Source organism: Protobothrops mucrosquamatus, unplaced genomic scaffold, assembly GCF_001527695.2.
Source record: "Protobothrops mucrosquamatus isolate PMUCROS unplaced genomic scaffold, P.Mucros_1.0 scaffold2733, whole genome shotgun sequence".
Lineage (NCBI taxonomy): Eukaryota > Metazoa > Chordata > Lepidosauria > Squamata > Viperidae > Protobothrops > Protobothrops mucrosquamatus.
Window position 1 is genome coordinate 63,401 of NW_015388774.1, and position 27,857 is coordinate 91,257.

General features: G+C 48.3%; 1 protein-coding gene across 1 annotated transcript; it reads right to left on the reverse strand.

Moving 5' to 3' along the window:
• Positions 1–663: 663 nt before the first annotated feature.
• On the reverse strand, positions 664–24,834 carry LOC107296286 (histone acetyltransferase KAT8-like). Its single transcript, XM_015825633.1, has 11 exons — positions 24,573–24,834; positions 20,863–20,937; positions 19,643–19,818; positions 18,853–18,906; positions 18,345–18,509; positions 17,338–17,427; positions 12,504–12,644; positions 9,882–9,975; positions 8,193–8,343; positions 5,509–5,663; positions 664–929 (listed from the first exon to the last, which is right to left on the reverse strand). The coding sequence occupies exons 1-11, from the start codon at positions 24,832–24,834 to the stop codon at positions 865–867; spliced, it is 1,428 nt and encodes a 475-aa protein (XP_015681119.1). The 3' UTR covers positions 664–864.
• Between the last annotated feature and the right edge of the window lie 3,023 nt (positions 24,835–27,857).

Here is a 27,857-nt window from a genome sequence, read left to right on the forward strand (position 1 = left end):
CATTGACCTTAAATGTTGACTGTGGAGCAAGTGATACTACTTGAAAACATTCCCTCTTTTCCCACTTGGCTAACAGCCGTGGGACAGTGGAAGGATTCAAGCTACTTATCTAGCATAACTAAGAACATGTATGAGCTTTGATAGAATGTACAAACTACTTGCCTCCCTTTGAAGAGATGGAGAACGACAACAGATCTACCAAGAGGGACCATTTTCTCAAGAATTACAGAAGACACAGATTTTTTTCTCTCTTCAAAATGCTGAGCAAGGCTGATTGTTCAATATTTCAATTAAGTTGGAGATCTCTTTTGGAGACGTCAATCTTCCTTCTTATGATAATCAATAATCTAGTTTTCAGTATTACTGTTAGTAATCACGGCCTCCCAACTTTTGTTGACTATGTGCTCTTCAAATAGCCAATCCCTGCGTTTATTTACTGCTCAGGTCTCGTTCTGCCACAGTTCTGCCATACTGAATGACCTGCTTTGATTCTGGGATTAGTAACATCCCAAAGTCAGTTAGAACTGTCAATTAGAAATAATAAAATGATTTATCTGCTCCTTTTATGATACGAATGAGGATACCAGTTCCGACTTAGAGAAGACACCAAGTTTAGAAAGAAAGAAAGAAAGAAAAAGTTCTATATCGAGCAACAGGAAAAAAAAGGGGGAGGGATAAAATAAGTAGTCTTCGTTCAAACGAACCCACCTATTTTCAGGTGTTTCTCATAACCCCAAGCCACCTGATCCATGTATGCCTTTTCAGTACAAGATTGACAGCAATGTTAAATTAGTGAACATCTTCCAAAATAAAAAAAGCAGATGTGAAGCCAAACCCTTTCCGTTTTTCAAGTCAGTTTTTCCTTCACTTCTTGGAAATCTTGGCTTGCTTGTGTTTAGGAGGTGCCCATCTCAGGCAGAGAGAATCCACTGGAGAGAGGGGGAAAAAAAAGGGGGGGGAGGAAATAAGAAAACTTAATGGGTCTGAACAGGTAAGTGGAAAAGGGGCAGAGCAGTCAAACAAAGTCCATCACTATTTCAAATATCATGGGCATGGGTGTCATTCCTGAGTAGGCTGATGAAAATTCAACAGGTTAATCAAATTGAGTATTAGAGAAAGCGCAACAGATACCACCCTGAATAAAATTATGCCTTGGACTAGTAACAGCAAACACAAAGGCAGGTGTGCCCTTTACTTACAAGCGTTCATTTAGGGCAATGGTTCTCAACCTTTTTAATGCCGCGACCCCCAACTGGTCGTAAGTTGAGGACTAAACCGGTCGTAAGTTGGGGACTACCCAACCGGTCGTAAGTCGAGGACTTTCCCTGCCCGGGAGCGCCACACATGCGTGGTTCTGCCCCCTGCGCCGTCCGAGGCGTAGCTGGCAAGCGGCAGAGACGGAGCAGGCCGACCACCAGCTGGCCCAGCTCAAGGGAGGTAAGGCACCCGCCGGAAAAGGGGAAAAAAAATGGCGGACAGCCTTGCTTGGCGACCCCCGTGAAATGGTCGATCGACCCCAAATGGGGTCCCGACCCACAGGTTGAGAACTGCTGATTTAGGGACTGTCTGAAGTTACAACAGCATTAAAAAAAAAAAAGACATATGACTATTTTCCACACCTACAAGAGTTGCAGCATCTCCAAGGTCCCGGGAACAAAATTTGGATGCTTGGCAACTGGCTCATGTTTATGACGGTTGTGGTATACCTTTTGCGACCGTCTGACAACCAGCGTCAACGAGGAAGACAGATTTGCTTAACAGCCGTGTCCCTAACTTAGCAACTGCAGTGAGCCACTTAACAGCTGTGGCAAGAAAGGCTGTAAAACGAAGCAAAACTCACTTAACAACTGTCTCGCTTAGCAACAGAAATGTTGGGCTCCGTTGTGGTCGTAGGTTGAGGACTACCTGCAAGGGCCAGGGCAGATTCATTTTTGATTTAAGAGGCCCTCCTGGTCATTCAGGCCACTGCGCAAGTGTTTATGCCTTGTTTGTACCAGCTTCACAACCCTCGTGCCCCTCCCAACAGGCAGCTCCTGACCGAGCCGCTTTTTGAAAAGGAAAGAGATCTGGGAGGGGGTCCAAATAATAATCTCCCTGCAGCTCCTGTTACATAAACGACAGATACCGCAACGTCATCTGCTCCCTGGGGGGAAAAATAACAATACCTCTTTCAGCAAAAACCTGCAATATCTCGACTTCTTCCCGAGATGACTCTTAGTAGATACCGGGCATGGTTGCCAATAAATTGAAGTTCTTTGGCTTAATTGAGGAAACGGCTTTATAGGGTGGTGAAGAGCCATTGAAATGTTTGCACTTTATAACGCACAAATATTTCAGTTTATTTGTGTTGATATTATACCGCAGCTTGGGCTGCAAAACAGGAAAGATCAGGTGTGCATAAACTGCGGTGGTATAGAGCCGAGCCAAGGTTAGATAAACATCCAGCTATGACTGGAAACTCTTGACAAGAACTGCGTGCCAGAAGTACACACCAGGGTCTGCCGAATGATTTATGTCCCACCACATATCAAAAGAGATGTGCTCTTTTCTAGGCTGCTGTGTTCTTCCTTGGGTGTGTGTGTGCAACGCTTCCTGCCCGAAAAAAACAATCTCGCCCTGCGAATGAACATCACTTGCAATAGGCTTCAAATAAAAGGCTACCATTCTCTCAGCACCTCTTCTGCAATTCCGATACGGTAAACTGAATAAATAATCCTCCCCGGCTAGCTTATGGGAGTTAAGTATTAACTCCCCGGGTTAGTGCAGGGCAAATGAAACCAGTTGCTTTGGAGACTTGAACAGTTTGAAGTCCATTCCTTGGAAGGAATCCAGGAATGTCAGTTTAGTTGGGATTAAAGGGCACAGCCAAGACTGGAAAGCAGTTCCATGAGTCAGGAAAACTAAAAGGACACGTTTAGGAGCAAGCAGCGTTCAGCGTCGGCAACAGCTTGAGGAGAATCCCCAGACACACGTAGGTGAAGAATAAAACATAGAACTGCAGAGTTGGAAGGGACCCTGGAGGTCTTCCAATCCAACCCCCCCGCTCAAGCAGGAGACCCTATACCAGTGGTGGCGAACCTATGGCACGCGTGCCAGAGGCGGCACTCGGAGGCCTCTCTGTGGGCACGCGTGCCGTCGCCCCAGCCTCGCCTCCCCCCACGGCCCCTCCTCCCCAATAGCCCCCCGGGAGGAGAGTCGTGACCGGGCACGGCCTGTGCGGAGCAGCGCAGCCAAGGACGTGGCAGCCGGGCAGCAGGGACAAGACTCCACCCTCGTGCCTCCGTCTCGTGCAGTTGATGCTGCGGGGCGCGGGCAGAGGGCGTGACCGCCATGGCACTGCTGGGTCGCCTGGATGATCTGCGGCTGGCCGTGGAGGCGGTGAGTGGCCCTGGGGGTGGGCGGCGGCGGAGCGGGGGTAGGGCAGGTGGGGACGGGGTGGGTGGGACCAGGGGCAGAGCGGGGGCCAGGGCAGGGGTGGGGCTGTTTTCTGGGCACTTGGTCTCTAAACGGTTTGCCATCACTGTCCTATACCAGTGGTGGCGAACCTATGGCACACGTGCCAGAGGCGGCACTCGGAGCCCTCTCTGTGGGCACGCGTGCTATTGACCCAGCCTCGCCTCCCCCCATGACCCCCTCCTCACCAGCAGCCCCCCTGGAGGAGAGTCGCCCCCGAGCGTGGCCCACACGGAGCAGCGCAGCCAAGGACATGGCAGCCAGGCAGCGTAGACAAGACTTTGCCCTCACGCCCCATCGCACACAGTTGATGCTGCGGGGCGCAGGCAGAGCGCGTGGCCGCCATGGCGCTGCTGGGCTGCCTGGGCGATCTGCGGAGGGCCCTGGAGGTGGTGAGTGGCCCTGTGGGCAGGCGGGGTAGGGAATGGGGTAGGGGCGGGGCAGGGAGGGACCAGTTTTTGGGCACTCAGTCTCTAAAAGGTTCGTCATCACTACCCTATACCATTCCAGACAAGGGGGTGTCCGCTCTCTTCTTAAAAGCCTCCAGTGATGTAACACCCACAACTTCTGGAGGCAAGCTCTTCCACTGATTAATCATTTTGTCAAGAAGTTTCTCCTTAGTTCTAGGTTGCTTCTCTCCTTGCTTAGTTTCCACCCGTTGCTTCTTGTCCTGCCTTCAGGGGCTTTGGAGAATAGCCTGACTCCCTCTTCTTTGTGGCAGCCCCTGAGATATTGGAACATTGCTATCATGTCCCCCCTCCTCCTTCTCTTCGTTAAACTAGACATACCCAATTCCTGACAACTGTTCTTAAGAATGCTGCTTAAGGAAAAATTGGGAAACTGAATTAATTACAGGTAGCCCTCAACCACAATTGGTACCAGAACTACTACTGCTAAGCAATGCAGTCATTAAGCGAGTTGTGCCCCTTTTTACGACCTTTCTACCACGGCCATTAAGCAAATCACCCGGACATTAACCGTAACCAGCTTCCTCCGTTGATTTCGATTTTGGAAACCACCAGGGAAAAGTCACAAATGGCAATCACGCAACCCTTTGGACACTGCAACTCTCGTGAATACATACCGGTTGCCAAGTGCCCAAATTTTAATTACAGGGACCACAGGGACACTGCAATGGTCACGAGTGTGAGGACTGGTCATAAGTCACTTTTTCCAGCACTGTGGTAACTTTGAATGGTCATTAAATGAATTAAAATTAGGGCTTAAAGAGATCGCTCTCAGGAACTTTAGAGCACTAAAGATCAGGAAAAACTACAGGCAGTCTTCGACTTACGACCCACAACTGAGCCCAAAATTTCTGTTGTTAAGTAAGACATTTGTTAAGTGAGTTTTGCCCCTTTTTTGCCACAGTTGTTAAGTGAAATCACGGCAGTTGATTAGTTAGTAACCAGGCTGTTAAAGTGAATCTGGCTTCCCCACCGACTTTGCCTGTCGGAAGGTCGCCAAAAGTGATCAGGTGAAGGTCATAAATACGAATTCTGATCACCTGACCAGGGGGATGCTGCAAAGGTTGTAACTGTGAAAAAGGGTCATAAATCACATTTTCCAGTGCCGTTGTAACTTCAAATGGTCACTAAATGAACTGTTCTTAAGTTGAGGACTACGTACATATGTTTCAGAGAAAAAACAGACGTACCCACACCCGCGCAAGAAAGCTAAAAAGACAGAAAACACCAGCATGAGAACAGTTAAAACTGGGAATTTGAAGAAGCAACAGGTGGTGACATGTGGCCTTAAAAAGGAAGTCAGCGAGAGACAATGCAGTTATTGTAAGAACTGCATAGACAAAAAAAAAAAAAGGTTGGGGACTGCAGGCCCAGAAGTTAAATCTAGCAAATGTTAACAATCTGGCAGGAGTTGATTTCAGTTCTGCTCTCCCTGCAGATCTGGAAATTGTACACAGGCAAAGAGAGAAAGAGGAGGAGCACCACCACGTTAAATAGCCCGTGCGGATCTAACGCCGCACATCAGACTTTTTGAGAGCACGATTAATCACTAGGGCGTCCCGCCCACCGTTTCCCCGTCCGGCGGTACCTGTGATAGGCGGCTTCTTATACTGAGCGCTTTTGAGATGCTCCTCCACCAACTTGGGAGTGACGCAGATCACATGCTGCCCCTTCCAATACTTGACCATGTTCAGGGACTGCAAGGTGCTGATGATGTCATTCTGCGTGATGCTCGTCATCTGGCTGTGCCAAGGGAAACAACAACATGCGCAACGTCAGCTGGAAACGAGTCCAAGGTAAGGGGAGGTCAGGAGTCCTTTCAAATAGGCCTCATTAACGCTCAATCCAGGCTGCTCCACCGTCAAAATGCCACCGAAGGGCACGCGGTCCTCCCTCAGCACCAGCCTCACTTACTGTACGCCGTTGAGCCGTGCCCAATTTGGTGACTTTTACCATGGTGGGTTAAGCGAATCACCGCAATTGTTTTAAGGGCGCCGCGTGGTCATGAAGCAAATCTGGCTTTCCCCACTGACTTTGCTGGTTGGAATGTTTACAATGTCGGTTATATTGCCCTCCCCCCAACAATCTAAGTCAGTGGTTCTCAACCTTTTTAATGCCGCGACCCCAACTGGTCGTAAGTTGAGGACTAAACCGGTCGTAAGTCGAGGACTAAACCGGTCGTAAGTCGAGGACTAAACCGGTCGTAAGTCGAGGACTACCCAACTGGTCGTAAGTCGAGGACTTTCCCTGCCCGGGAGCGCCGCCCATGCGTGGTTCCGCCCCCTGCGCCGGCCGAGGCGAGGCTGGCAAGCGGCAGAGACGGAGCAGGCCGACCACCAGCTGGCCCAGCCCAAGGGAGGTAAGGCACCCGCCGGAAAAGGGGGAAAAAAATGGCGGACAAAAAAAATGGCAGACAGCCTTGCTTGGCGACCCCCGTGAAATGGTCGATCGACCCCAAATGGGGTCCCGACCCACAGGTTGAGAACCACTGGTCTAAGTCCTCATTTTACCGACCTCAGAAGGAGTCAACCTTGAGCCCCTTCGGGATCGAACTCCAGGCTGTGAGCAGAGTTAGTCTGCAATTCTATTCTATTGGCATCCTTCAGTCTCGAGAGACTATGGCCGTGGTGGCGAACCTATGGCACGGGTGCCAGAGGCGGCACTCGGAGCCCTCTCTGTGGGCACACGTGCCGTTGCCCCAGCCTCGTCTCCCCACGTGACCCCCTCCTCTCCAGCAGCCCCCCTGAAGGAGAGTCGCCCCTGAGCGTGGCCCACGCGGAGCAGCGCAGCCAAGGACATGGCAGCCAGGCAGCGTAGACAAGACTCTGCCCTCACGCCCCATCGTGCACAGTTGATGCTGCAGGGCGCCGGCAGAGGGCGTGACTGCCATAGTGCTGCTGGGCTGCCTGGGCGATCTGCGGCGGGCCCTGGAGGCGGTGAGTGGCCCTGCGGGCAGGTGGGGCGGGAGATGGGGGGCGGGGCAGGGGGCAGGGGCAGTCTTTGGGCACTCGGTCTCTAAAAGGTTCACCATCACTGGACTATGGTATTGTGCTCTGGAAAGAGGTCCTAAGGCAGCATCTGGCCAATTGGAGAAGGGCAGTCCCTTCCCCTGTCCAGCCCCCAGATTTCGCTGGTTCTGGGACTGCCTCTTTGCTTCAGCCTGCCGCACCAGTATCTCTTCAAATTGGAGAAGGCCATGCTGCATCTTTAGCCTCCAGGCTGAATGATCAGAGGTCAAGGATTCCCAGCTGTTAATGTCCATTCCCAAGGCCTTTAGGTCCCTCTTGCAGATATCCTTATATTGCAGCTCAGGTCTCCCTCTGGGGCGCTTTCCCTGCACTAGTGCTCCATTCAGGAGATCTTTCGGGATCTGACCATCAGCCATTCTCACAACATGCCCAAGCCAGCGTAGGCATCGCTGTTTCAATAGTGCAGACATGTCAAACACAAGGCCCGGGGGCCGGATGCGGCCCGCGAAGTGGTTTCATGTGGCCCGCGAAGCCATCCTGGAAACAGTGAGGGAACGGCCCCCACTGCCTTGGCCCTGGCCGGCCGGGAGCCAATGTACAATTTTGTGGTGGCCATCTATGCTGAAACACATTTGGTTTTGCCTCCATAAGCCCCCCCCCAACATGGCCTGAGAGAAACAGTGAGGCTCCTCCAGTGGACCATGCCTTGCCACCCCCTTCTGCCAGAGACACTCAGATCTGTCCCACTCCTGCCCAGGCCCCCCCAGGCACCCTTGACGCGAACGATGTAGAGCTGGCCACACCCACCCAGCAGGCCACACCCACTCCATCCACGCCCACCCAGTAGGCCGCACCCACCCGGCCCCCCAAGGGCAACCGCAATGCTGATGCGGCCCTCAATGAAATTGAGTTTGACACCCCTGCAATAGTGTATACATGCTAGAGATTCCAGCACCTTCCAGGACTGTGCTATTTGGGACTTTGTCATGCCAGGTGATGTCGAGAATACGTCGGAGACAGCACATATGAAAAGTGTTCAGCTTTCTCTCCTGCCGTACGTGAAGAGTCCAAGACTCACTGCAGTACAAGAGGGTGCTCAAGACGCAGGCTCTACAGACCTGGACCTTTGTATGTTCTGTCCACTTCTTATTAAGCCATACTCTTTTTTGTAAGTCTGGAAAATGTGGTGGCTGCTGCAGAGTTCGTCTGCAATACTGCGCTTTAAGCACCGTGCCGCAAGGGCTTTTATTTACATTTTACAAACAGTTCTATAAAACTGACTAATAGTCAAACCTCCTCTTACCTGAGATCCTTGATGGAAAGGGTGCCTCGGAAATCCCGAAGGATCTCTAGTAATACCCAGGACCAATAGCTGCGGTAGCTCAGCTTGCCAAGGTCCGAAAGGGGCTTCTCGGGGGATCCCACGGTGCTTTCAAGTTTGGAGAGCTCGTAGCCTGAGGGGGAAGAAGAGAACCAGAAGTCAAGGCCTCAAAAGCGTCTCGGTTCAGAATCCAGGCATTTCGAGGGCGAGGAAAAGCTCAGGCCAGATCAGACTCTTTTAATAAAGTGAACTTCAAAATGGAAGGACTAAAATCAGTGGCGGCGAACCTATGGCACGCGTGCCAGAGGCGGCACTCGGGAGCCCTCTCTGTGGGCACGCGCGCTATGCCCCGGAGATGGCAACCGTCCCTCTTCAACCAGCCGCTTGCTAACTCGCCGAGGTCCCACATGGTTGGATCCATCCCAGCATGGCTGGTTTCCCTCCCCCCCCCGTCCCATCCCTCCTGGCCTTGCATGCTCTCCTTTTCCCAGGCACAACCCACTGCATCGCCTCCTCAGCTGTCGGCCGTCCGTCCAGCTCAGAGGCGGCTTCTCTGAATTGCTGGGGGTGGGCTGTGGAGCCCCAGAGTATGCTGGTCGAGCGGCCGGCAGGCTGTGGCTGCTGACAGACACTGTCAGCCCCCGTGCGCTTGCTGGCCTCTGTATGCAGGGACCGATAGTGTCAAGCAGCAGCCACCCTGGCCCCTGCCTCGCCTTGCCCTGCGACAATGGCACCCCCGCCCTGCCTCGCCTCACCCCGCAGGACGAGCCTTCTACCCACTGCCCCACCCACTTCTCTGCTTCTGATGCCATTTCTCAACATCTACTATCACAGTGGTGGCGAACCTATGGCACACATGCCAGAGGCAGCACTCAGAGCCCTCTCTGCGGGCACACGTGCCATGCCCCGGAGATGGCAACCATCCCTCTTCAACCAGCCACCTGCTAACTCGCTGAGGTCCCACATGGCCAGATGCATCCCAGCACCCATGCGCTCGCTGGCCTCTGGGTGCAGGGACCGATGGTGTCAGGCAGCGGCCACCCCGGCCCCTGCCTCACCTTGCCCTGTGACAATGGCACCCCCGCCTTGCCTCGCCTCACCCCACAGGACAAGCCTCCTGCCCACCGCCCCACCTGCCAGAGACCCTCCAGATCTCCCCCAACCCTGTCCGGCCCCCACAGGCGTCCCTCCCCATGAGCAACATCGAGGTGGCCATGCCCACCTTGGCCACACCCACCCAATCTGCCATGACCACCACAGCCATGCCCACCCAGTGGGCCATGCCCACCGGGCACCCGGCGATAAATAAGTGGGTTTTGGGTTGCAGTTTGGGCACTCGGTCTCTAAAAGGTTCGCCGTCACTGGACTAAATACTTAGCACTGTGACTCTGGCTGAGGAATTCTGGGAGTTGAAGTCCACAAGTCATAAAAGGGCCACGTTTGAAGACCCCCTGTCCTAAAGCGATCAGGATAGCAGGGGTGTTACAAAAGGGGGGGGGGAGGAGGTAGGGCAGATGCAACAGAAGTTAACTTGTCACCGGGGAGGGTGGGTGGGGGGAGACACACAATAGATCTATCTACAGATCCAACCCCAGGAAGCAATTAAGAGACTGATAAATCAACTCTGCAATTCATTTTTATCATTCATGGCTTGAGAAAAGAACGGCTTACTGAATGCGATGAGGAATTTCCCATAGCCCCGTCTCTGGTAAGGGGGCAAGGTTAGAATACAAGCGACGTTATTTCCATCTGGGGATTCCTTTTCCTAGAAGGGAAAAGAAATCACAGGAGTCAGGTAAATGATGTTATGAAATCTAGCATCAAGCAGAGAAATCAACATCCAGAAAATCATATTTCTTTTAAAAATAGTCATCAATTGTACCCATTATATCTGGCAACTCTAAAGGTAACTTTGGAGAAAAGCTTGCTCCACTGACACAGATAAAATCCATGCTTGCTCTCCTGCTGCAAACTCTCTCTAAGCTGATCTTGATACTGATTTATTTATCACCTTCCTTCCTTATATATTTTTAAATTACTTATTACATGTACACTCCATTGATCATCCAGGAGCTCAAGGTAGTCTGCCTATCAGGTTCTTTTCCAATTTAATTCTAAGAGCAAGCTATGACCATCGGGCAGTGGCGAACCTATGGCACGGGTGCCAGAGGCGGCACTCAGAGTCCTCTCTGTGGGCATGCACGCCGTCGCCCCACTCCTAGGCCTTCAGCTGGGTTTTATAAAACCTTTTCACTTTAGGCCTCCGCCGCCGTGTGCAAAAAAAAAAAAAAGGTTCAATCAATCAGTCAATTTCAACTTCTTGCGGGGAAAAAAAAGATCTTGCAAAGTTGGAATCGATTGATTGAATTTTTTAGTCCCACTCAGTCTGATGTGTGGGATGTGTAGGGTAGTTGGAAGAGAAAGAGGAGAGAGGTGTGGGTAGGAGGGGAGGAAAGGAAGAGGGAAGTAGGTAGGAAGGGTGAAAGAGAGGGTGGATGCGGGGGGGACGGACTGCCGATCACCTCCAAAAATATGATGTTTAGTAGGTTTTTTTTTTGCTTTTTTATGTGCACCATATTTGTATTAAGAACTTGTTTATTTGAAAATTAATAAAATTTGTAAAACCAATCAATCAGTCAATTTCAACTTCTTGCGGGGAAAAAAAAAGATCTTGCAAAGTTGGCATTGATTGATTGAACTTTTTAGTCCCACCCAGTCTGCCGTCTCTCAAAGGTTCACCATCACTGCCATCGGGCTTTTCAGACTCATAGTGATTGACCCTGCACAATTCCAGGATTGTGTGTGGACTTCAATTCCACACACATACAAAAACACACGCACAGAGAGTAATTTCTTCTTCTCTCTTTCCCTGTCATGTTTCTTAAACTGTATTTTCTTCTGAGCTTTTCTTACCAGACATTAATTTTAAACACACAGAAATAAGATTCTAAGTGCTCACACGGGATGCTCGTAAAAGAAAAAGTTAACTAAAACTCTTAATTTGGAAGATTTGCTGAATTATTTGGATCAGCCATGGTTCCGTAGAACTGAGAGCCAGAATGCTCGGATAATTGAATACAAAATAAGACATGGATGGAGTGGATAGGACCAGTATACATGGCCGCTCTTGTAAAAACTCTTGATCTTCATATGGCCCTGATCTTCCAGACCCTTTCCTTCTCTCCTTCCCCATAACCACTCCTGATGTCCCTGTGGCCTTCTTGTCCCTCCCAATCTTCCTAAGGCAGTGATGGCGAACCTTTGAGAGACCGAGTGGCTAAACTGCAACCCAAAACCCACTTATTTATCGCCGGGTGCCAGGTGGGCGTGGCCCACTGGGTGGGCGTGGCTGTGGTGGTCATGGCAGACTGGGTGGTTGCGGCCAAGGTGGGCATGGTCACCTCGATGTTGCTCATGGGGAGGGACGCCTGTGGGGGCCAAGCAGGGTTGGGAGAGACCCAGGGGGTCTCTGGCAGGTGGGACAGTGGGCAGAAGGCTCGTCCTGCGGGGTGAGGCGAGGCACGGCAGGGGTGCCATTGTCGTAGGGTAAGGCGAGGCAGGGGCCGGGGCGGCTGCTGCCTGACACCATCGGCCCCCACACACAGAGGCCAGTGAGCGCACGGGGGCCGACAGTGTCTGTCAGCAGCCACAGTCTGCCGGCGCACTCTGGGGCTCCACAGCCCGCCTCCAGCAATTCAGAGAAGCCGCCTCTGAGCTGGACGGCTGGCCAACAGCTGAGCAGGGGATGCGGTGGGTCGTGCCCGGGAAAAGGAGAGCATGCGAGGCCAGGAGGGATGGGACAGGGGGGAGGGAATCCAGCTGTGCTGGGATGCATCTGGCCAAGTGGGATCTCGGCGAGTTAGCGGCCGGCTGGTTGAAGAGGGACGGTTACCATCTCTGGGACATGGCGCGTGTGCCCACAGAGAGGGCTCCGAGTGCCGCCTCTGGCACGCGTGCCATAGGTTTGCCACCACTGTCCTAGGGCCTTCTCTCACCCATCACCACTGTTCTCCTTGACCTTCCCCCCTGTTCACATCTATCCCAAAGCACTTGTGCTTAAAGCAACTGTGTTTTAGTCTACAGGACAAAAGACCCCAAAGAGCCTCCATGTCAGGGAACTGAGCAGCAGGGGTCCAAATGGAGCCAAAGACGCTGACACAAACTTAGAGACACAATGCACCTAAAACCAGTAGCGCACAAAATATTTCGCACAGCCGTAGAATTTATCCACTTTTTCGATCACAAAGCTAGTTACAATGTATTATCCATCCCGTGAAGACCAGCAGTCAGTACCTTTGAAAAATAGCCAACGATATGGGCTCCTTGCCTGTCCACCTCAGTAAGGATGTAGAAGACAAAGGGCTCCACGTCAAAGTAGAGGGTCTTATGATCCAGGAATAGTTTGGCCAAAAGACACAAATTCTGGCAATAAATCTGGGGGGAAAAGGAGCAATAAGGACATAGGCTTCAGACAAAAAAAATGTGAAATCCAGGAGCAAAGAGGAGAAAGAGGAGTGTTGGCCCATTCCTTATTGAAACAAACAAACAAACAAAAAAGTGTCTCTGAAATAAACTTTCTAAAAGAAGAGAATTTCATTCACAACTATAACTTATCTAAAATTAAAACTTGGTTTTCTAGAGCAGGGCTGTTCAACCAGTGGTACGGGTACCACCTGTGGTACATTGGCACCTGGCAAGTGGTACGCGACCATCCAAGAAAAGTGGTAGCGGGGGAGGGGAATGAGCTGAACCGGTGGCAGCACCGCACAAGCCTGAGCGAGAGACGGCTGGAGCTGCAGGGCCGTCAGGACTCAGCGGAAGCGCCAGGATCAGCGCTTTTTCGGGACTGTCAGGGCTCAGTGGAAGCACCAGGATCAGCGTCAGGCTCCAGCTGGAGCTCAGCACTGATCCTGGTGCTTCTGCTGAGCCCAGAAGAAGCGCCGATCAGCTGGAATGTTGCAGCCTCTCCAGGGTCTTGTGATTTACATTCAGATGCTTGGCAACTGATTCATATTTATGACGGTCACAGTGTCCCACCGTCATGTGAAGTGACCAAAACCTGCTGCAACCACCCAGCAGACGGGGGGAATAAAAACCAAACACCCCCCACCCCACCTCCGCTGCCAATCCTCAACAGAAATGCTCACAACAATGAAAACCTCGGACAGGAGGAAGAGTGTGGCCGGGCGGGCAGGCAGGTGTCTTGCTCGGCTGTGCCTTGGGGGGCACTTTTTTCAGTGCCATTGTAACTTCGAACAGTCACTAAGCGAACTGTTGTAAGTCGAGGACTACCTGTACTTTATTCACTTTTTTCCTTTTTTTTTGTTTTTTGGTCATCACGTTTTTGACACCTTGCTAGGCGATTGGTGGTACTTGGATCTTTCCATATCCTAAAAGTGGTACAATGGGTGCAAAAGTTGAAAAGCCCTGCTGTAGAGTGAGAGACAGTATCTCCAAGTTGTTCAAAAAGCCAAGAATGCGTGTAAGAAAAATAAACTTTGTGTAAGGTGCCTTCTTTTGAACCTCACAAATAGGTATCTGTAAACTCAATAGTTCCTTCTTTGAACCAGGCCTATCTGGGCCATTCTGTGAGCAGCCTGACAGTCTTCTGGAAGTTAACCTTCCAAAGCAATTCTGGATGACACAGGCCTGTTTCAGGGCTGGTCTTGCACCCCAGAATTATCATTTTGCCCACCCCAATTTGCAATCATCCTGAAGTTTGATTCTTTGAAAAGAAAATGAATTCTCTGGTTGCATTTCATATTCTACAGCAGTGCTTCTCAACCTTGGCAAGGTGAAGATGTGTGGACTTCAACTNCTTCAACTTGCCAAGGTTGAGAAACATTGTTCTACTGCAGGGGTCTTCAAGCTTGGCCCTTTTATGACTTGTGGACTTCAAGTCCCAGAATTCCTCAGCCAGCGTGCCTGGCTGAGGAATTCTGGGAGTTGAAGTCCACAAGTCATAAAAGGGCCAAGTTTCAAGACCCGTGTTCTACAGCGTCTCGTATATTCCATAACTTCCTGGATTGGTCTTCTCAAAATTTAGATGCAACCAGTTCTTAAGTATGATTTTTTCTGCAGTAATAGTTCAATAGAAGAGCCTTCGTGTCAGGGAACTGAGCAGCCGGTGTCCAAAATGGAGTCAAAGACGCTGACTTGTACTGTTATATAAATAAATATATTTTACATTTATATTTACAGCAGATAAGAAGATAGATACACGCTAAGATCATGAGGTAAATCATGAGGTAAATCACAGAACAGCAAACAGAGCACATAGAAGAAAAAGGGAAACTCCCCCTTCTCAAGCGGCAACCAATCATAACGTAGATTGCCTCATGCAGGAGCTCGCACTGTCCAATCAACTACAACTGTGTGCTCTGGCCCATTATACACTTTACTGTTCCAGTTATTAAATTAAATATCTTAAAACTCCATATTGCTATTCACGCTTAAGACTGCCCTTCTCCAACCTGGCACCCTTTAGCTCAGCGTTTCTCAACCTTGACAATTTTAAGGCATGTGGACTTCAACTCCCAGAATTCCACAGCCAGCATTGCTGGCTGTGGAATTCTGGGAGTTGAAGTCCACATGCCTTAAAATTGTCAAGGTTGAGAAACACTGCTTTAGCTAGTATGTGCTGCCAAATTTGCATCAACTCTTAGCGCCTACATGGACCTTTTCCATTTGTCCCCCAACTGGTCCTTCAGGACTTCCAATGGTGCAGATATCACCACCGTAATAGAGACCCTCCATCTTCCCGAAGTTCGTCTTTCTCTTGGCATCAGAGCCTTCTCCACAGAGCTGAGTCGTTTACATAATATGTCTGCGGTAGGATAATTTGAGCTTGGCCATTTTGCGCCTTGAGTCACAACTCTGAGCTTATTTGCTCAGTGAGTCATTTGCTTGTTTTTAAGATACATCCTTTAGAAATTCTGGACAACTCTCAAAGAATGCTTTTGTTAGTACCGTCACAAGACAACTGGATTTTTTTTTCTTTGAAAAATGTTTTGCTTCTCATCCAAGAAGCTTCAGCACGTGTAAAAATAAGCTAGGGCGGGGGTGGGGACTTGAGCACACGCCACGCACCCGCTTACTTTAGGACTGCTGCAGCCAGGCCTCCCACGCCCTGACACCTGACACGCTGCTGTTTGAGTTCTGCGGCCGCTTGCGGCCAGATGCCGCGTGGCACATCGCACCGTGCGTGTGAGCAGTGGCACTGGCGCGATGCGCCACGCGGCCTCCTGCCATGAGTGGTGGCACTGGTGCGAAGTGCCACGTGTCCAGCCATGAGCGGCTGAAGAACTCGGGCAGCAACGCGACAGATGTTGGCGCATGGGAGGCCTGGCTGCAGCGGTCCTAAGTGGCTGCAGGGCGCGTGGGGCAGCTCCACCCCCCACCCCTGCCCTAGCTTGATTTTTATGTGTGCGCCTCACCTCAAAACTATTTTGGTGATAGGGCTTATATTAGGCGCAAACGTAAAAATCAAGCTAGGGTTTATTTTCAGGGAAACACAGTATGACCTGGATCAGGGGTCCTCAAGCTTGGCAACTTTTAGACTTGTGGACTTCAACTCCCAGAATTCCTCAACCTTCTGGGAGTTGAAGTCCATAAGTCTTAAAGTTGCCAAGCTTGAGGACCCCTGACCTGGATGGCTGAGAATCTCCATAGACCTGTTGGCACCGTGTTCCATGTAATTTGCCATCTTTGATGTAGCTATTTCTATATCAAAAGATTGAAAGTTCGAGGCTATTGGCCCACACAAACTTTACCTGCATACAGGTAGTCTTCGACTTGCAACAAGTTCGTTTAGGGACCGTTCAGAGTTACAATGACAATAATAAGAGTGATTTATTACCATTTTTCACACTTACGGCCATTGCAGCACCCCGCGGTCACGCGATCAACATTCAGATGTTTGGTAACTGACTCATATTTATGACGGTTGCAGTGTCCCGGTCAACTTTTGCAACCTTCTGACAAGCAAAGTCAAGGGAGAAACCAGATTCACGTAACAACCATGTTGTTAACAACTGCGTTTCACTTACTAGCTGCAGCAAGAAAGGTCAAAATTCGCTTAACCCCTGTCATTCAGCAGCAGAAAGGTTGGGCTCGGTTGCGGTCGTAAGTTGAGGACTACCTGTGTAGGTTGGCTTATTTAAAAGCAACTTGCAAATGTGGGGAGAGGTAAAATTATATAGTAGTTAATGACTGTTTATGACTCTGCTGAGTGACTGGCTTTCTATCTGATGAACCAGATTTTCCAAACAGTGAAGATGGCAAATGCCAGGTTCCCAAAATAGCAAGTTTGCCACCTAGACCAGGGCTTTTCAACCTTTTCACCCATTGTACCACTTTTAGGATATGGCAACATCCGAGTACCACTAGTCACCTAGCAAAGTGTCAAAAACTTGATGACCCCCCCACAAACGAAAAAAGTGATGAAATACAGGTAGTCCTCGACTTACAACAGTTCGCTTAGTGACTGTTCGAAGTTACAATGGCACTGAAAAAAGTGCCCCCCAAGCCACAGCCGAGCAAGATGCCTGCCTGCCCACCCGGCGGTGCTCTTCCTCCTGTCCGAGGTTTTCATTGTTGTGAGCATTTCTGTTGAGGATTGGCAGTGGGGGTGGGGTGGGGGGGTGTTTGGTTTTTATTCCCTCTGTCTCCTGGGTGGTTGCAGCAGGTTTTGGTCACTTCACATGACCCTCGGACACTGTGACCATCATAAATATGAATCAGTTGCCAAGCATCTGAATGTAAATCACAAGACCCTGGAGATGCTGCAACATTCCAGCTGATCGGCGCTTCTTCAGGGCTCAGCAGAAGCGCCAGGATCAGCGCAGAGCTCCAGCTGGAGCCTGGCACTGATCCTGGCGCTTCCGCTGAGCCCTGACAGCCCTGCAGCTCCAGCCATCTCTTGCTCAGGCTTGTGCGGTGCTGCCACCGGTTCAGCTCATTCCCCTCCCCCGCTACCACTTTTCTGGGATGGTCGCATACCACCTGCCAGGTGCCAATGTACCACAGGTGGTACCTGTACCACTGGTTGAAAAGCCCTGGCCTAGACCACAAAAAATGAACACAGTAACAGCTTAGTGGAAACCCTGGAGCTGATATGGTCTCTTACCTTGTGATCTTTGCCATCCACCTCATATACCGAGATGTTGTTTTTGCGGTAGATTTCTTTCCCTGGTGGTTGTCGCCACTGACACTGGCCCTGAAGCAACGATAAGAAGAGCTATGGGTACCAAAAATGACAGGCATCTATGGGGGTTTTTTTTCCCCCTGGGGAATTTCACCTACGAACCAGTTCAATGCACCTTTTGCATCTATTTGTCTTTTGACCTGATTATTTTTCTCCAGTTTCATTTTAGCATCGTTTAGATTTTTCCAGTTGGCAGCATTGAAAATACTGAAACTAAATACAGGTAATCCTCAATTTCATTTAGTAATCCTCAACTTCATCATGTTCATTTAATCATTGTTCAAAGTTACAATGGCACTGAAAAACAGTGACTTGAGACTATTTTTCACATTTACGATCACTGCGGCATTCCCCATGGCCATGGGATCAAAATTCAGCCACTTGGCAACAACTGACTCATATTTATGACCGTTGCTGTGTCCTGGCATCCTGTGATCACCTTTTCCAACTTTCTGGCAAGCAATCAATGGGGGAAGCGGGATTCGTTAACAACTATAACAACTGCAGTGATTCACCTAACAAATTGGAAAGGTCGTAAAATGGGGCAATGGTGCATTTCTTCATTCCTCACAAAGGGTGACACCTCCCCAGCATGCACCCAGGAGGCGGGGCAGACGTGGCAGGGGCTGGTTCCTCACTGTTTCCAGATGGCCTTGTGGAGCTAAGACTGAATGCGTTTCAGCATAGATGCCCATCACAAAATTGTACATTGGCTCCCGGCCGGCCTGGGCCAGGGCCAAGGCAGCGGGGGCCGTTCCCTCACTGTTTCCAGGATGGCTTCGTGGGCCACATGAAACCACGTCACGGGCCGCATCCAGCCCCCCGGGCCTTGTGTTTGGCATGTCTGGCTTACAGGCTCTCTGGTGCTCAATTCTCTCCCACCCCAACCTTCCCCAGCCCCCTGGCAACTATCCTTCCCCCTTGCGTACAAGGTGATAGCGGTAAGTCTTCTCAAACTTCATATACTTGAGGCAGTATTCGCAGATCCACAGCTTGGGCTGCTTCCCGTAGTCTTCTGGGAATGGTGAGAAATACCAAGCGTCAATCTCGTAGTTCCCGATATGGATTTTGTCCACATATTTCACTTTGGTGATCTGAGAGGGAGACAAAAGTAAGCGGCGTCCTACAAAGACAGTAATAGCCATAGCACTTAAGACTTTATATACCGCTTCATAGTTTTTACAGTACTCTCTAAGCGGTTTTACAGAGTTGGCCTATTGCTCCCAACAATCTGGGTCCTCATTTCATCGACCTTGGAAGGATGGAAGGCTGACTCAACCATGAGCCAGTCAGGATCGAACTGCTGGCAATCGGCAGAGTTAGCCTGCAATACTGCATTCTGACCACTGTACCACCACGGCTCGTAATACTCCCTTTTCCAAAACTCTTCAGATTTCAAGCCAGACACAGCTAGGACAGGTACGGATAAACACTCACTGCTTCGTGTTCCTTCTCCAAAGCTGCTGTGGTAGGATCCATCTCAGCATACGTCTGCGGTGGGGAAAAAAGCCCAATCTTGTGAGTAACGGCAAGCATTTCCTGGAAAAGCCACCTTCTCCTGCCAGCGTAAGGGCAGCAATAGCACCAAAAATGCAATCGGATACAGGCAGTCCTCCACTTACAACCGTTCGTTTAATGATTGTTCAAAGTTACAACGGCATTCAGTAATACAACGGCATTTATCATCATTCTTCACCTTTACCACCACTGCAGCATCTCCAGAGTCATGTGATCAAAAGATGCTTAGCGACTGACCAGCAAAGCCAATGCGGAAGCCAGATTCACTTAATAGCCGTGTTACTAACTTAAGAACTCCAGTGGTTCACTTAACAACTGTGACAGGAAAGGTTGTAAAATGAAGCAAAGTTCACTTAACTGTCTCACTGAGCAACAGAAATGTTGGGCTCAATTGTGCTCATCAGTGGAGGACTACCTGTACTCGGTTGTTGTTGGTTTTTTTCCCCTCCCCACCTCTGGAATGGATACAGGTTGTCCTCAACATACGACCATTTGTTCGGCAACCACAGCTTCTCCACTGCCTGAGGCATCCCATGCTCACATGATGACTGCAATGTGGAGGGCTGGGATTGCAAGGGTGCCTTGCCTAATGAGAGCAGCGATTTAATGATGCTAATAATGGGCTCAACTATGGTCGTGAGTTGAGGATTACCTGTATCTGGCAGCATAGAACAATTCCGCCTTCCCAGCCCCCTCTCCCTTGCATCACCTTTTGGACATGGTTGATTTCATCATGTTTGCGCTTCTGGTTGCGCGTGATCTTGCGCTCGGGCTGCTCAGAAAGTTCGTTCATGTATTGATCGGTGTTCTTCTGCACAGCATCTTTGACTGTCTTGGTGAGGGCTAGGCGGTTCTTATCCACCCACTCATCCAGACGTCGGTTGACTGTGAGAGCCAAAGGAGACTTAGGAGATCACAGAAGTCTCACCATTCCCCCCCCATCAGCCATCCCACATAAAATGTTCTTTAGTTAGAAATTGAAATATGGGAACAAGAAGGTCGATCCACTCTGCCTTGCTCTACACTGGGGTAAACAGAAGATAGATTGAAATCTAGCGATAGACTTCTAGATCAGGGACGTTCAACCTTGGCAACTTTAAGACCTGTGGACTTCAACGCACAGAAGTCCCCAGTCAGCATTAAAGGATGCACTTCCCTGATCTAGATCAGTGTTTCTCAACCTTGACAATTTTAAGGCATGTGGACTTCAACTCCCAGAATTTCACAGCCAGCATTGCTGGCTGTGGAATTCTGGGAGTTGAAGTCCACATGCCTTAAAATTGTCAAGGTTGAGAAACACTGCTCTAGATGATCAGCAAAGATTTCTGACTGCCAGTGATTTATCAACAGCAAACAAAAATCATCACCCCAAAGCTTTGACTGTGTCCAAAGTTGCGTACAGTAGCTTCCATTCTAGTACTAGAAAAAACTAAAACCCTGAATCAACATTAAGCAGAGTCTTCATCCTGATTGCCACCAATAAACACTCTTTCAGCTTCTTCCCAGAGCTCAGTATTGAACTAAAGGCATATAATTTTTGTTCTGCTTCTTTTTTCCTTTTTCCCTACAAACTGGGATAATTGGCAGTTTGGGTTACATCACGCTGTGCTAAGGCACGCTATGATGGTTCTTTATCTAACACTTTATCATTAGTGTGCAGAAAAAAATACAACCTTACTTAGAAGTCTGCCTAAAGCTACATCTAAACTAAATCTCTCTCAAAATGACCCGATGAAACAATTTAAGGAAGACTGCAGGGGGAAAAAAAGGCATACTTATATTTAATTAGATTAATTTAGCTGGCTAGGAATTCAAGGAATTATCATTCCAGTTTATCTGCAGGGCATGAGATTAGGGAAGACCGAACTAGCTAAGACACCTCAAACTTTCTCATCATTATACAGATCAGAATCTCAAAAAGGCACTTACATCCTACATAGTGAACATAAAATTCCTCTCTGGCTTCTTGTTCGTTGAGCCGAGACTGAATCACCTCTGCAGAATCTGAAGGGGAAGTAACCATCAATCTGGTTAAAGGACATTTCAGTGAGGAAAAGTGAGAAATGCAAGTCAGTAAAAAGACTATGAAAAACTTTCTTCTTTCAAACGGGAAACAAGCTAGCATGGAAGTAACCTATGAAAGTTTAGTTCATTCTTACCAGCGAGGCTGGAACCGTAGATGTGGGTCTTGTGTAACTAAGTTCAGGAGTATGAACACACAGAAGTTTCCATTTATTTCTATAATATGTAGAAGGACACTTTAGATAAGCGTAACAGAAGAATAATGAGAATGCACAGTTACTCCATGAATGTTTAGTTACAATTAAATTATATGATATTCAATGGATTACTGTCAGATATACTAAGGATTACAATCTTAAATGACTGTATTGAGGCTTGAAGCTAGAAGGATAGTCATCAGGATACTGTTTCAATCTAGCTTTGGGTTATCGTGTAATAGTTTATATGAAAAAGATCCATCCAGTGTGGCTCAAAAAAAAAAAGTGTTACCTGGTTCAGATATGATATATGATAGCTTCCTTCTTCTCCATGGGGAAATTGATTAAATGAGCATTAATACGAACCACCCAAGCATTTCACAATTACGTGTGGTTCGTATTAATGCTGTGTATTACGCTACACAGGATGAATTTGGCTTTAGCTGTTTTATGGCCTTTTTAGCAATAATTACAATAATTTGAGATGAAAAGTTATAAATCTATAATTGTCTTTATAAATAATAATAATAAAGTTGGAAGGGACCTTGGAGGTCATCGAGTCCAACCCCCTGCCCAGGCAGGAACCCTGCACCATTTCAGACAAATGGCTGTCCAGTCTCTTCTTAAAAACTTCCAGTGTTGGAGCATTCACCACTTCTGGAGGCAGGTTGTTCCACTGGTTAATTGTTCTCACTGTCAGGAAGTTTCTCCTTAGTTCTAGGTTGCTTCTCTCCTTGATCAGTTTCCACCCATTGCTTCTTGTGCTGCCTTCAGGCGCCTTGGAGAATAGCTTGACTCCCTCTTCTTTGTGGCAGCCCCTGAGATATTGGAACACTGCTATCATGTCCCCCCTCGTCCTTCTCTTCGTTAAACTAGACATACCTAGTTCCTGCAACCGTTCCTTATATGTTTTAGCCTCCAGTCCCCCTAATCATCTTTGTTGCTCTTCTCTGTACTCTTTCTGGAGTCTCAGCATCTTTTTTACATCGTGGTGACCAAAACTGGATGCAGTATTCCAAGTGTGGCCTTACTAAGGCATTATAAAGTGGTATTAATACTTCACGTGATCTTGATTCTATCCCTCTGTTAATGCAGCCTAGCACTGTGTTGGCCTTTTTGGCAGCTGCAGCACACTGCTGGCTCATACTTAAGTGATTGTCCACTAGGACTCCAAGATCCCTCTCACAGTTACTACTATTGAGCAAGGCACCCCCTATACTATACCTGTACATTTGGTTTTTCTTGCCTAAATGTAGAACCTTACTTTTTTCACCATTGAATTTCATTTTGTAATAATAATTACTGTGCTAGTGTTGGAGTTTCAGGACATCTAGTGACAAATGGGCTACAGGATTCAGGACTGTTGGCTCAGCAAGGTATCTACCCGTCATAAATATACAAAGATTGAAAACAGAGAAATAAAGACAAAATGGCCATCGGTCCATTGCAAAAGGCAACATTACTTACAGCAGCTTACACCCTGTGGCGATATTTTTAGTGTCATCAAACAACCTCATCTGCCTATCCCGGGTCCTCGGGAAGGATTCACGGGTAGGCAAAAATGCCAGATCGGGCCTAAACATCTGGCTGACTGGGCAAGCAACCATAACGATAATTGTAGTAATGTAGTAAAATGAACAATAACTAGAATAATGATTTCTCTGCATAATTGCTAGGACAATGAGGTAATGCATAATCACTGGGAAAATTCACTGGGAAAGTTCTGTGTCAGTAATATGTGGCTAACCAAATGCGCATTGCACATGGATACTTTGCATGTAGCAAAACCTTCCATTGTATGCCCGTGAGAAACGAACCAAATGTATTACTCTTGTGGAAAACGAAAGAACTCTTACGAATTCCAGAGGGGTTTAACAGAGAAGTTTATTTGCGCAAGGTTCAGAAACATATTAGAGATAGGCAATTCTGAACGAGGAGGGCGGGATTAGACTTCAGTTTTTATATTACCCTCCTTAAAGAACAAAGGGACTACACATGGTAATACACTGTGATACATTAGGAGCGTTTCTCACAGGCATACAATGGAAGGTTTTGCTACATACAAAGTATCCATGTGCAAAGCGCATTTGGTTGCCACATATTACTGACACAGAACTTTCCCAGTGAATTTTCCCAGTGATTATGCATTACATCATTATTGCAGTTATGCAGACAAATCATTATTCTAATAATTGTTCAATTTACTACATTATTACAGTGTATTATCATGTGTAGTCCCTTTGTTGCTGAAAGAAGGGAAGTATAAAAACTGAAGTCTAATCCCGCCCTCCTGGTTCAGAATTGCCTATCTCTAATATGCCTCTGAACCATGCGCAATAAACTTCTCTGCTAAACCCCTCTGGAATTCGTAAGAGTTCTTTCGTTTTCCACAAGTATTTTGGGTTTTTTTAGCAGCTGCAGCACACTGCTGGCTCATATTTAAGTGATTGTCCACTAGGACTCCGGGATCCCTCTCACAGTTACTACTATTGAGCAAGGTACCCCCTATACTATACCTGTACATTTGGTTTTTCTTGCCTAAATGTAGAACCTTGCTTTTTTCACCATTGAATTTCATTTTGTAATAATAATTACTGTGCTAGTGTTGGAGTTTCAGGACATCTGGTGACAAATGGGCTACAGGATTCAGGACTGTTGGCTCAGCAAGGTATCTACCCTTCATAAACATACAAAGATTGAAAACAGAGAAATCAAGACAAAATGGCCATCGGTCCATTGCAAAAGGCAACATTACTTACAGCAGCTTACACCCTGTGAGGATACTTTTAGTGCAGGGGTAGGCAGCCTTGGCTCTTTTATGACTCGTGGACTTCAACTCCCAGAATTCCTGAGCTAGCCATGCTGAGGAAAAAGGGAGAGATTTCCAAGCTGAGCCATGCTGGCTCAGGAATTCTGGAAATTGAAGTCCACGAGTCATAAAAGAGCCGAGGTTGCCTACCCCTGTTTTAGTGCCATCAAGACAACCTCATCTGCCTATCCCGGGTCCTCGGGAAGGATTCACGGGTAGGCAAAAATGCCAGATCGGGCCTAAACATCTGGCTGACTGGGCAAGCAACCACAAGGATAATTGTAGAACTCAAAGCAGGCAAGCACCTGCCGCATCACATCCCAGAATGAACAACTCCCCCTTTGTGTTTTTCTCCACAACAACCCTGCCCATTAGGTCGGGCTCCAACAGAACGGCCGGCTCAAAGACGGCCACTACACTGCCACCGACGAGGGTGGAGCTGAGTGTGGCCTTCCCCGGCCGCAGTCCAATATCTGAACGACCACAAGCCACGGGGCTGTCCCGATCGCCGTTGAGCGAGCCAGGCGCGCGGGTTAACGACGAACGGGAGCCCTTTTCCGACGCCGAGTACAGACACGGCGCTGAATAACAGAACGGGGGGGGTCACTTACGCCACGTTCCGTCCCCTCGCCGACACAGGTAGGTCTCTCCGATATCCACGGTGACTTCAGCCTCGCGAGAGGGCGGCGACGAGGACGGGCGGCTCTGGTTGCCCAGGCCTCCCGCGCTGCCTTGCCTCGGCGCCTCCTCTTCCTCTCGCCCCCCCGGCCCCAGGCGTCGCGGGTCCGAGCCGGGGGGGCTCCCCCGGCCCCCTCCGCCTTCGTCTGCAGAGGAGGCCGTTTCGCCTCCGCCGGAGCCGGCCGCCGCTGCCATGACAACCGCCACCGCGACAACTCAGGCGCGCTGAAGACGCCCCGTTCGCATCTAACGGCTCGCGTCCCCCCCCCCGCCGCCCGCCTTGCAGGCCCAAACCGGAAGTGATTTCTCTGGGTCATCCTAGAGCTGAAACGTCCCTGCGAAGGCGCCTGCGAGTGACGCCACCGAGCCTTGGTCACGTGACGCTGCTCGTTTCCCCCTTGCCCTGGGTTGCTGGGAAACTGAGTTCCCTGACTGCCTATATCAGTGTTTCTCAACCTTGACCATTTTAAGGCATTGCTGGCTGTGGAATTCTGGGAGTTGAAGTCCACATGCCTTAAAATTGTCAAGGTTGAGAAACACTGGCCTGTATATATGGATGTCTTCTTAAAGTAAGCCTACTTGATAAATCTGGTTGGCTGTAACTTGAACCACTGATTCTGTGGTTCTTATAGTACTTCATTAGGGTGGCCAATTGATTGTTTTAAGAGAAAACTATGACTAAATTAAAATGTTGTTACATATTTTTGAATTTAAAAAAAAGGTACAAAGGCTGGCATTACCTGATAAATTTTTGTAATTCTTAATCCGGCCATGGCGTAATCAAATACAATACTTTTTGAAAATAAAAAACAGAACACTACACAATTTCTCCTAGACTGTCTTCTGGATAGCTCTCTGAAAATATGTTTTGATAGGAGAAACTTTTTCGACAAATGTAAAGAAAAACAAGTACTATGTAGGGAATATGTAAGACACGCTTCGTAAAGCAATTGATGATGGCATCTGTACTATGATCTTGGTTTGTAAATATTTTGAATATCCTTTCAGCGTTTGAAAAACCAAATATTGTATAGTACAATATTAATCAATATTTGGCAGTGTTTGAAAGGAGATGGATGGAAGATCAGCTTTTGAAGCTATCCAAGAGCTGTTCTACATTGGCATTTAGTGTTTTAACAGTTATCAAACGTTAAGGCGACCAACTTTTTTACAATGAAAAGGAGGACACAAATAAATTGAAGGAAAAAATATCGTAAATAAAAGAAACATTTTATTCATTGCAACAATAATACAGACAACTTGCATGTGCTAAGTTTGCCAGCCGGGTGTTTTGGCGCGCTCAGCAGCAATTCCTATTGGCTTTCGAAAGCCAATAGCGGGAGTAGCACAGCTCATGCAAAAGTTGAAAAAAAAACATCAAAAAAAGGTGCTGGAACGCCGTTCTGAGCGTTCTATGAGAAAAAAAAAAAGCCCTGCAGATTAGTCTTCAAATATCGAAAAAGAGGACATGTAGGAGGACACTTTTCGAGGGAGGACAGAACTTACAAAAGGAGGACTGTCCTCCCTAAAGGAGGACGGTTGGTCACCTTACAAACATGCAGAATTCAACATTTAAAACCTAAGATGTAATAATATTTGACAATGTCTGATAAGTGATTTATTATATAATTCAATACAATATATGTAGATTTCTTTTATTTAAATCTGAAACAGTGATCTCAAGTTTCTGTTCTTATGTTTTTAAGTTAAATTGCACCTTCAAACTTGGGACTTTAAAATATGAACTCATTCAGTTTTGAAATGGGAATGCTTCTAGTATTTTAAGTCCACAACAGATAAATAGTATTCAGAAGCAGCTCAGACAGACATCGTCCTAATTCACAATGGTATCAGAAGGAGGAAGGAGGTTCAGTAAAATCGGATTTTTAAGATTTTGTTATTATGGAGATTCTCAGTCATCCAGGTCATCCCCCACTCTCAAAAAAGGCACCTGGGCTTTGTTGCCTTCTGAAAAACAAAAGCACCTTTGGCGCGAGTTTCCTGACATTTGATTCAAGGCGGACGGTGATATTAAGCCGGAGAAGTCTGAGCTTCCCCCCCACCAGGATACCACACCAGACACCTGATGGTCCTTCAGATATTAATTTACAATTCTCAGAAATTCCAACCTCTATAGCCTATGAGGAGGAATGCTGGGAGTTGTAGGGCACTGAATGCTGGGAGTTGTAGGGCACTGTGTAGCCTGGTGGAGGTTGTGCTTTCCAGCTATAAGCTGAATTCAGTTGAATGTCCCATAGGAACTATTTTTGGTGAAAACTGCTGGATAAAGAGTAAAGCAAGTACAATTAATTTTACCCTGCACTATTAGTTATTATAGTTATTATTATGCATCACATCCAGTCTAGTAAAAAGAAGGGCCAGGGGCAACATGATAGCAGCGTTCCAATCAGGGGTAGGCAACCTTGGCTTTTTTATGACTCGTGGACTTCAACTCCCAGAATTCCTGAGCCAGCTCCCAGGAATTCTGGGAGTTGAAGTCCACGAGTCATAAAAGAGCCAAGGTTGCCTACCCGTGGTTCCAATATTTGAGGGACTGACACAAAGAAGAGGGGTTCTCCAAAGCACCTGACAAGACAAGAAGCAATGGATGGAAACTAATGAAGGAGAGAACCAACTTAGAATTAAGGAGGAATTTCTCAACAGCAGGAACAATTAACCAGTGCAATGACTTGCCTTCAGAAATTATGGGTGCTCCATCACTGGAAGCTTTTAAGAAGAGACTGGACATTGGTCTGAAATGGTATAGGGCAGTGGTGGCAAACCTATGGCACACGTGCCAGAGGCGGCACTCAGAGCCCTCTCTATTGGCACACGTGCCACTGCTGCCAGCAGCAGGTCCATCAGGCCGCCGCCCGGAGCAGGAGCCCTGCCCAGCACAAAGGAGACAAAGTGGCCGAGTAGCAAGCTCGAGTAAAGGTGGTAGAGCAGAGGTCACCAACCATTGTCGATTGGTGGACTGGAAGAAAAGGGAGGGGGAAGCATTTTACATGCGTGCATGGCGCCACGAGCAAGCACCTGCTGCAAATGGGACAGGGCTAGTGTCTGCGTGATACTCACTAGCCCTGCCCCGTTCTTACGCGGTGCAGTGCCTTGTATCTGCACCCCGCGATGTGGCGGCAGCCATTTTTGCGCCTTGCAGCACGGTGGTTCATTTTTGCGACCCCGGTTTTTGCGTGCCAGAGGCGGCACTCAGAGGC

Coding starts and splice junctions, on each gene's coding strand:
- LOC107296286 (XM_015825633.1), bottom strand. CDS start 24,834: ATGGCAGCGGCGGCCGGCTCCGGCGGAGGCGAAACGGCCTCCTCTGCA. Junction 18,510..18,852: donor TGGAGAAGGAACACGAAGCA/GTGAGTGTTTAT, acceptor TCTCCCTCTCAG/ATCACCAAAGTGAAATATGT. Junction 8,344..9,881: donor GAAATTCCTCATCGCATTCA/GTAAGCCGTTCT, acceptor CTTCCCCCTCAG/GCTACGAGCTCTCCAAACTT.